The following is a 10,911-nucleotide window of genomic DNA, read 5'->3' on the forward strand; positions in this document are numbered from 1 at the left end:
TAGTTTCATTGGACAGGCTACAGTGAGAAGAAGTCATTCAGAGAAGGAGCACTAGCACTTGTCTTTGTTGGTTGTTAAAGTAATATTTATGGTTGTTAAACTATGAACAAATGATTTGATGTCACTAACCAATTATTAAAAGCAACTATTATTGTTTTTCTTTATTTCTAGGAATTAAACACATATATTATAGGTTTGTAACACCCTACTCAATCAATTGAGTTAAAATTCCTTAATAAACAATCACATAATCAAAGAAAACAATCATTTTAAAAAGAAACAATTTTACACCATTGATTTGAAACACTAAAAAATAAAATGAAAACATGATTTAAGACTGAAAATGGCTTGAGAAGTTAATTATCTTCCTATTTTGTTGAACATTTTTTTATATAGAAAGATGACATGTTTCTATTATATATTTTCTATTTTTCAGGATTGTTGCTAGTTTATATAAGAATAAATTTAAGGGTAAAATATGAAAATTACTGATTTTATCTTTATAAAAAAATTTGTATTAATTTGGTCTTCATAAAAAATAAAACATATCTGTTCTTAGCGGTAACTCTGTTAAATGATAATTTGTCATAGGTGGCAAACGTAATTTGAATATAAATGTATTAAATAATTTGTGGCGGTCAAATCCTCCAATGAATTAAATAATTTTTAACAACTAAACACTCTCCAAAATTGTAATTTTTTGTTACTTCTAGGAAAATTTTCTTGCACTTTTTGATGAAAGGGGGAGGGGGGTAAAGCAATAGAGAGATCTAGTGCTTTTTGAGTGTGCTTGAGAAAATAATTAAGTCCGTTAGTTAAATCAGGGGACCGTCTAACGAAGGTATAACCGAAGACCAACTAAATATGTTTTATTTTTATATGGACTAAATTAATACCAAGAATTTTATGAGGACGAAATTAATACCTTTCAAATTTTACAGGGACCCGGACATATTTTACCCTAAATTTAAACTTCTATATCATTATATTGTTTTTTTCTTTCAAACTCATTCTTTAAAAGTTAAAACGCATTAAAATCTTCAGAACACTATATGGTGGTGTTTATGCTATTAAAAACTTCGTACCCCATTGTCCAGAGGCTCTTCGCTATGCGAAGGTATGGGGGAGAGATATTATAAACAGTAGGCTGATGCACACAGAAGGCTTAATATTGATTTTATATGTTTTATAATCTATTAAGAATATGATAAAAAAGAAACTGAAAAATAAATAGAAAATATTAGGCCTGGAAAGAAAGAAAAAAATTAATAATAAAAAAAATACACTATTGTATTTTAGTGGTACTCTAAAAGGCAAGAGTTCCACGTTGGCTAGATATACTTTGCTTCCCTTGTTGTGTCTAACGCTTTGTGCGCATGAGATTGGGTCTTGTGGATCTGTTGTTGTAGTACAAATCTACTGATTTGTCTCCTCCCTTGGCGCGTACGATAATGGGCCACATAGAATTTTCACATTGTGATTTAATAAAATCATTTTTGAGATTATTTTGAATTTAAAATTTGAATAGAAATCTTGATTTTTTTAGGTAAATGATCAATTTGGTCCCTGAAAGATGGATCAACAGATCATTTGGTTCTGATAATTTGATTCCTAAAAAATAAAAATGATTAATTTAATCCACAAACGTGTAAATATTATGACAAATTAGTCTAGTTGTCAAGTCTTTTCTATTTTTGTTAATCCTCGTGCACATGTGGTATAAACATCACTGACGTGACACCTCCACAATCTTAAGTGACGAGACACATTTAATGCACATCATTTTGGACCAAACTGTTATCTAATGTTTGGATCCTCAAAGCTCATTGTTTTGAACCAAAATTATCACTAATGTTTGGCTCCTCAAAGTAGATTGTTTTGCTGTAGTTAGGGCTCGATTGGCAGTGAGCTCGTTGCCAGCCTCGAGAATCTTCGACAGGCAATTCAAAGGTAGTGTCGAGAAGGAACTAATGCTAGCCTGGTGCTTGAGGGAATGGACCTCGACGGAGGGTCAAGTTTTGACTTTGAGGATCTTGTTCTCAATGTCCATGGTGGAGTGGACCATCTTGGTGATGCTCTCGTCGTGCATGGTTGCAAGCATGGTGACGAGGCAGGTGTTGCTAGTGCCGTAGAGGACGATGTTGAGGGCCATATAGATCTTGACATATTTGCAACTGAGCTTCTCCCGCGTGACATTGATGTTGTGATAGGTTGTGGCGACGTCACTAATGACTTGGTTGAGGATCTAGATGGACTCAAAGATGATGACAAAGTTTTCGTGGTCTGCGACGGTGATGTCAAGGACATAGGTGTCCTCACAAGGTGTTCTAATTTGTCACTAAATGTTTGGCTCATAGAGGTGTCCTTTGAGAAATCAAACATTAACTGTCAATTTGGTCAAAATGATTCACATCAAACGTGTCTTGTCACTTGATCTCATGGAGGAGTCAAACATTAGGTAATAATTTGGTCTTGTTTATGGAAACGTGCTTTGAGGAGTCAAACATTAGGTGATAATTTAGTCAAACGTGCTTTGAGGAGTCAAACATTAGGTGATAATTGGTCCAAAATGATGTGCATCAAACGTGTCTTGTCACTTGATCTTGTGGAGGTGCCATGTTAGTGACATTTGTGCCACATGTGCCTGAGAATTAATGGAAACGAGAAAAACTTGACGGTGGAACCAATTTGTCACAACATTTGCACATTTGTAGACCAAATTGATTATTTCCATCTTTCAGGAATCAAATTGATAGCAAATAATTCAAGGATGAAATTGATTATTTATCCTTTTTTTAACGATCAAGGAAGTCAAACTTCAATGCACCTCTATTGTCAACAAAATGTTTAGGATTTTTGGGTGTTGCCGACAGATCTTGCTTGTTAAGCTCACTTGGTAGTTGGTAGTACAGTACTAAATACAAGTGTTTCATTTTCATGGGAACAAGCCCCAGGGAAGCCAAAATCCATGGAAAGATGAACACCCTCGGCTAAGACCACCTCCTTGCCTTTGACATCCAATAGAAAAAGCAATTAAACCTTGATTTTAATGTGACTATTTTTAAGCTTTGATGGTTCTGAAAAATTCACGAGAATTTTGTTTCCAGCATTCAAAACTCTTAGAGTGTGTTTGGATAGAGAAATTTAAAATTCTGAGAAATTTTAAATTCTAAGAATTTCAAATACTTCAATTAAAATTCTTTTATTTTCAAAATTTTATGTTTGGATAAAAAAGTTAAAATTATGAGGGTGAAAAAAAAATGAATGAAAATAAAGAAAAGATATGATTAGTGTGCTAGTTGTACGTATTCCTCTACATTCTCAGGCTCGATGTTCCACAATCTCAGACGATGTTTCTTAAAGAAGACGATAAGAAGAAAATTTCAATTTCTCACCTTTTAGAAGGAAATTAAAATTCCAGAATTTTAGTTGTTTAAAATTCTGTTTTAAAATTCTAAAATTTTAAATTCTTCACAAAAGAACATCCAAACAATGAATTCTAGATTACAGAAATTCAAATTCTCTTATAAATTACTTTCCTCAGTTAAAATTCTCTATCCAAACATACTCTTAACGTTATTTTATTGGCGTTCTATTTTATTACTATTAACGATTTAATTATCTTTTTAATTCTTAACATTTTAGAGAATGGCTTTATATACTGTCATTTTGTGACTGAGTTCAAACAACACACTCGAGCCTGCTCTTCTCTCTCTCTCTCTCTCTTTCTCTCTGCTCCTGCGTTCGTAGTTCTTCTTGCCAGTTTCGTTGCCTTGTTTATGCATGAGAAGTTCCTATTGTATCTTGAAGGTGGGACACAGCATATAAGTCCTTTAGGACAATTTTACCCCTCAAGAAGATTATCGTTTGGCTCTCAACATTTTTACTACTTACACCATATTCAAATGAAAAGAATAGCATAATGTATAACTCCTCGCATCCTAATAGAATTAAATTTATAAGGAAGTTCAGCATGTTTCTTAATGAATAAAGAGTTTGAGGTGTATATATACACACACCGAAACTAGAGAGAGGTTAGTCAATTCTAACACTTTTAAGCAAGATTATCAAATTGACAAATTGTAAATCTCCAAGTTAACTTTGAATTTTTGTATGGACAACGAAAAATATATCATATAGATAATGAAAAACCATGTTAGTAAAATTAAGTGACAATGAAAAATTACTTCAAATACATCATATAGACGAACTATAATGTTCAATGTAATTATTTTAAACAAGAAATAAATAAAACAAAATTATTAGTTATATCTCAATTTGTGAAGCTTTTATTTTAGAAAAAAAGAAAATGAAGCAATGAAATAGCCAAATAAAGTGCATCCACTGAATAAGTGAATGACAAATAAAGTTGTGAAATAACCAAATATGATATCTAGTTCCTTTTCATTTATCAATTTAACTTAAATGACTTTTTAATTCTTTTCATGAGAATTGGCCAAAAGAAAAATAAAAGAAAAGCAAACTATTGAATCATGTGATTTGTAATGATTTTAAACAAGAAATAAATAAAACAAAATTATTAGTTATATCTCAATTTGTGAAGCTTTTATTTTAGAAAAAAAGAAAATGAAGCAATGAAATAGCCAAATAAAGTGCATTCACTGAATAAGTGAATGACAAATAAAGTTGTGAAATAACCAAATATGATAAGTTCAAAAAATTCTTCTAGTTCCTTTTCATTTATCAATTTAACTTAAATGACTTTTTAATTCTTATCAAATTGATATTAGAGCTCTTTGGAGGGCTCTATGGGCATTTGTAGTTTAACTTAACTTTTATATCTTTTCATCTATCATTCTTAATATTCCATTTCAATTCTTTAAAAATTATCAATAATTAAAAATAATAATATATTACAACATAAATTAAAATACATTTATATGTTTAAAAATATTTATTATTATTTTTAATTATAATATAATTTATATATATACATATATATAAATATTTATTTATTATAAATTAGTTATATAAAATATACATTTATTTCATACAATACATAGGTTAAAATACTAATACATCACTTTCTTTTACTCTTAAGAGTAAATGGTTAACTCAACTCTTTAAAACCAACTTATAAGATGATTACTTATCTTTACAAGTTGATGTTGGTATCGGATACAACTCACCCCTTCACGCCCAAGAATGCTTAAACACCTGAAGCATGAACAAAAGTTGGTGATGCAATAACATCCCCTTATATACCTAGAAATAAACCTAACACGCAGTCAAATACGAGTAACCCAATAATAAATCTAAAATATACTCTAATATCATCTTAAAAATTTAAACTTAAGATTTAACTCAAACTTTCAAAGCCAGTGAAAATTGCCCCAGTTTTATAAAGAATAAATTGACCATATCTCGAATTAACATCCAAGAAAATCATATACATGTATCTGTTTATGAATTTGTTAAATGATTTATTATTATTTATACCCATAGAAGCAACTCTTTCGTCCTTAACTATGACATCTTAGAAAGACACCATCTGTAACCCAAAAAACCAATATCAATACTAGCAAACCCCGCAAAACAGCACCTTTTAATAGCAGGCAAAATATCTATGTTGTAATTTCCTTTTCTATTAAGCCAAGCCAAGCCAGTCAGAATATAACTCTTCTAAGGAGATCTAAAATCATCCTCGCCAATAACGAAAAAGATTGAAAGACATTTGTGTGTAACCAATTATCCTCCAAAAAATGAGCCATTACTTCCACGGAAGACACAATTGAACACATGCAATCACTTATTGAATATTCAGATTAACTTATTTTAGAAAAATAACAATTTTTTCAGTTTCTTGGTAAAAATTTTGGGTATAAATTATAAAATAACAAATTCTCATAAATAATCAAATTATCAACTACATTCTTAAGCATGGATCAATACGAATAATGAATGCTGAAGTGTAAATAAACACACTATTCAATCAAACTAACTAAGATTCATGGTGTTATAAGATTATTCATCCCAAAATCTACTTCGGTTCTTTGTAACATGACCAACTGGCCACATGATGTCAAACCAATCTCGTAATTTAAGAAAAAGGAACAGAAAATGTATACTTGGTGTTCCATATGAAAACATTTTAGCCAACCTTCTACCTTAGCCACCATCTTTGAATTGTAGATATAGGAGTCTTCAAGAATGGCGCATGGCGTTGGATGAGCGGATTAACCGACCTCCCAATTTGGGCCCAAACACTCTGATGGTAAGGGGCGGTAACAGGAATATGATACATGAGCTTCAGAAGCTGCAGGAGGAAAGGCAAAACAGGTGAGTACATGACACCAGTAATATTTTATTGCATTCATTTAGGTTTGTCGCAGATTGGGTTCAATGCATTCTTTTGAAATTGAAGCTTCACAAACTTAGACATAACTAATAATTTTGTTTTATGAGGCTTTAGGTTAAGTTGTTTTATCTTTAAAACTATTACAAACACTGTATATTATGTATATGATGTATTTGAACTTGTTTTAATTGTCTCTTAATCCTATGATTCGATATATTTGAACTTGTTTTAATTGTCTCTGAATCCTATGATTCGATACAAATTATCATTCCTGATTCAAAAAGTAGCTTGGCAATTCACAAATTGAATCTCAATTTGATAACCTTGTTTTTCCTATTAAAAATTGAAAAAGACGACGATTTCAAAAGTACCACAAACCCATTTGTTCATTTTTTATCCTAATCCTTTTCTGTTGAGGATTTCAATTTGATAACCTTGTTTCCTATTAAAAATTGAAGACTGTTTAGTGATATACAGTTATCCCCTTGTTTGTGAGTGCATATGGATGCATGAGCACAAAGCAAATTAATAGCTCCAAGTGACATTTTTCCAAGAAAAAAAGATAACATGTATATATTCAGATAGCAATGCGTTAGTAAAGCCCCCTTAAAGAAGTTTACAGCAGGAAGAGGAAGAGTGGTAACAGAATTTTATAGCCACATGGAATTATAAATAAAAAGTGATTATCTGGTGGATAATTAATTAAGACAGTGGGTGGCAGGAATCAATAGGGCAGGGGCAAAGATGGTGACTGTTCCAAAGACAGTGGGTATTAATAGGGGGGTGGGGGAATAGGAAGGTGGGGGAGTTAGTGAGGTAGTTCAGATTTTGATTGGAAATTGCAGTAGGAAGAGAGTCCAGGTCTCTCAAATGCCTAATACGGATACTTTTCTTTTCCGGTATTCATCATCTTTAACTCAGTTCGTATATCAATCTGATATTGTGCTAGAGTCCGAGCCTTGTCTTAAATATATTTTCCAGTTTTTCCTATTTATTCTAACCAGTTCTATGACAAGGAAACAAACCTGCCAGTACATGAATGCTTGTATTATGTTCCGCTGCCACCTGCATGTGTGGGTAAAATATAAAGGTAGAATGAGTCAACAATACCATAGAAACCAGTGTTACCAATGGCAGATGACGGAAGGCCAAAATTCTGCCATATAAATGGTGCTGGCATAATGGGCCTCCCTTCACAAATTGCCTATGGTGGTAGGCAGAAAATCCGCCACGCCATTTAACAATACTGATACAAACATTGGGGGGGGGGGAACTTACGAGAACAATGAGATTATCAGCAGGAATCCAAGTCCAATCTCGGCATGTGATGTCACTATATTGAGGGTAGAACTGTTTGACTCCACCCAAACACAAGGCTCTTCCAAGTACTTCCTATTCAAGTAAAATAGCAATAAAATGATATAACTTGGATGTCAATGCACATTAAAAAATAGAGTCCTTAAATGAAAGTTCTGTGATTCATTATACAGAGTTGAGCTAGGAGGAAATTGGTCACAATTATCAACAATAAACAATTATGCTTACAGATGTTAAAATAATTATTCACACTCTATTTGGTATAAAGAAAATTAGTTGCATATGCCTTCCAGAGATCAAATCTAATTCTAGAAAAATGATCCAGACAGCTCAACACAAAAAAATACATAATACATTGAAATTATATTAAAAATTCCATATTTGACTTTGCAGTAATTAAGAGTAACATTATGGTTAATCATGCAATAGACTAAGCTGTTCTTTTGAACTATATAATATTCAGGAGACTACATATTCAAGAATGACAAAGATAAAGCAATTAAAAGAGAAAGAAAAGGAAAAAATAAAAATAAAAAATTTGAAGTCCCAATGCACACTAGGGAAGGTAAAAAAATATTTAAGTTTTAGTGTCTGACAGTAATCTAGTGAAATATATGACATACTGAGATATAGGACAGGACCAGTCCATGTTTAATGAGAGCAATGTTTTTTCTTTCATCAACACTATTTTCTTTGTATGTCAGTGATAATCTAACGTAAACTTTTCAAAGATCATTCACCTGTACAAGGTAGAGCGACTGAAATTACGTCTAAGGAACTTGGCAACATGTTCAAAGGACCAACATAAGATAGGGATCAAAGCAACTGCAACATAATAAAAACAGATTATAAAATGAAGGACATGGAAGTGACATAAAGGAATGGTAATATTAATTCCCTTCAGGAAGAAGCAAACAAGAGCATAATAGGATTAACTGAAAAAGGAATACACACATTTAAGGCAAAGATGAGATGTAACAAATGTAAGGCAGTAGATGAAGTATAAAAAATCCTTCGAAGCAATTATTGACTGAAAGTAAACTTGCAAGGCCTGCCAATTCCATGCTCTTGGTTTCTGCAATAGCACAAGACAAAGTAACAGTGTATTAGAGATGGAAGAATCAGAACATTCAGAAGATAAAGTTTACTGTAAAATCACAACAAAATCTTACCCCATATTGTGAGTACAATGAGTACAAAGAAGAGCAAAGAGTGCCCAGAAAACAAAGGCGATAAGCCCTATGAGAAAGATGCTTTGGTACCAGTGGAATGGCTGCAAGAAAAGCCACAACAAAAACCTACAGAATATATTTAAATTAAAGGATCAGCAACAAAAGTGATTCAGATCCGCAAGTAAAAAAGTCCAGGGCATAAAAAGATGTATTTATAGTATAACTTGGCAAGATCACAATTTCAATGCATCAATTCCTAATTCTAATATCTTTTTGTCTTTTCTCTGTAAATGCTCAAGAACAAAATTTGAAATAGTGATAAAAGCAATTCTGATCAGCAGTAGTATACTAGCATATAATTCACAATTGTGTAATTCTAAAGAAGAAAGCTCCATTATAATATAACTAATGCATAAAGAATTCAGAGACATAAGTAAATCAATCAATCAAATGTGGTATACAACAGTCAACAGTTATACACAAATTGGGAATATCTTAACCCAGAGTATGGATTTATGCCTTCAATAGTGAAGAAAGCGTACCCAAGCATTGACAGAAAATAGAACTGTCTGCCGATCCCAACGCAAAGGTGTTGGACTAGGACCTGGACCTGCAGTTGTGGATGTCCCTGAAGTTCTATTAGTTGATCCTGCAGAAAAATCCATCACATATAAGTAAGACTCAGGCGGACACACAATATAGAACAAACATACAATTACCAAGATATGCTTCACGCTGAATTTCTTGTTCTTTAAAAAATCTACAACATTAGCAGAAATGACATATTCACCAGAACTTCTTGCACGAGGTTGATTATTTGTCAGGGGCGACGATGAGGAGGTAGTTGATGAACGCACTGGCTGGGATGAACTGCCACCAACAGACATTGGCTCCACCACAAAATCAGGATCCTGTTCAGAATCCGACAGTTACAACCAATTTACCAAGTCAATGAAAATAACACAAATTCTCCTGATACAACTTACACACTATGCAGCATCAAAATATGAAATCTTGTATATTGGTAGCTCCCACTAATATACACTATTTTGGGAATAGCACTAACCAATATGGCATCTCGAACACTCCTCTTAGACATTTGCAGCAACAATTACTAGGATAAACTATAGATGTTACCCCCAAAAAGAATTCACAAATAAACACAAAACAATGAATTCACATGAATATTCCTTAATTTACTGAAGTTCACGAACAATCCGATAGTTACACACAATCAATTAACAAATTCAGTGAACTTAAAACAAATTCCCATGACAAACACACTCCACAGCACTATTATTAATGATAAAAAATAAAGTAATTTTTTTTTTTTTGGCAGGAGCCCCAAAACCCCATTGCAAGAAAGGAGGATGACCCAATTGGCCAAACGGCGAAAAAATCGAAACTTAATTACACAATTGAAACGCGAGAGGGGAAATTAAGAGACGGGGTTTGGAGAGAAAAGAAAAGAAAGAAACGCACAACGTAGCGCTGGTAGAACTTGCGCTTGAAGTGGGAAACGACGTCGTCACGAGAGGCCATGTGGGGAGGGATGAGAACGTTGTTCCAGTAATCGGGCCATCGAGAGTCGTTGTCGTAGTCGTATGAATCTGCCGCTAATCGCTTTAGCTTCTGTGGATCTTCTCTCTCTTCTCCCATTTTTGATTTTCCACCCTCTTCTTCTTCTACTACTTGCTTCAACACACGCTCTTCCATCAGTGGGAACTTCGTTGGATATATTATGTCGTTTGGGAGATTTACTTAGGTTAAACGCGAAAACCATCATGTGTCGTTTACATTGGGGTTCATTAAATTTTTAAGGCAAAGAAAGGTGTACGCAACTTCATCTTTACAAATTTTGGTTTCACTATATTTTTGTCTTTAAATTTAAATTTACTTTGAATTTTCTTTTTACTTTTCTTAATCCTCAATTTCAAAAAATATTCCTTTTAGTTTCTCTTGTGGTAAAAAATTATCACAAATTATACATTTAAATTACAAAAATTAGTTAAGAAAGACTAAAAAAAACATTTTAAATTGAAGGGCTATAAAGGAAATTTAAATTTGGGAGACCAATAATAATGATGATCCAAAATTGTCTAT

At 32.6% G+C, this 10,911-nt stretch overlaps 1 protein-coding gene across 4 annotated transcripts; it reads right to left on the minus strand.

Moving 5' to 3' along the window:
- Window positions 1-4,958: 4,958 nt before the first annotated feature.
- Window positions 4,959-10,589, minus strand: LOC100794639 (uncharacterized). 4 transcript variants are annotated; one of them, XM_003541220.5, is made up of 10 exons: window positions 10,291-10,580; window positions 9,599-9,719; window positions 9,351-9,457; window positions 8,809-8,934; window positions 8,591-8,711; window positions 8,377-8,461; window positions 7,598-7,711; window positions 7,345-7,384; window positions 6,129-6,277; window positions 4,959-5,226 (listed from the first exon to the last, which is right to left on the minus strand). In XM_003541220.5, the coding sequence occupies exons 1-10, from the start codon at window positions 10,522-10,524 to the stop codon at window positions 5,085-5,087; spliced, it is 1,239 nt and encodes a 412-aa protein (XP_003541268.3). In that variant the 5' UTR covers window positions 10,525-10,580; the 3' UTR covers window positions 4,959-5,084. The 4 variants fall into 4 exon arrangements, with proteins under 4 accessions (XP_003541268.3, XP_014620751.1, XP_025980799.1 ...); XM_014765265.3 differs by having other exon boundaries at window positions 4,959-5,178; window positions 10,291-10,579; XM_026125014.2 differs by lacking the exon at window positions 4,959-5,226 and having other exon boundaries at window positions 5,949-6,277; window positions 10,291-10,589.
- Between the last annotated feature and the right edge of the window lie 322 nt (window positions 10,590-10,911).

The sequence above is a fragment of the Glycine max genome, chromosome 13 (genome assembly GCF_000004515.6).
Source record: "Glycine max cultivar Williams 82 chromosome 13, Glycine_max_v4.0, whole genome shotgun sequence".
NCBI lineage: Eukaryota > Viridiplantae > Streptophyta > Magnoliopsida > Fabales > Fabaceae > Glycine > Glycine max.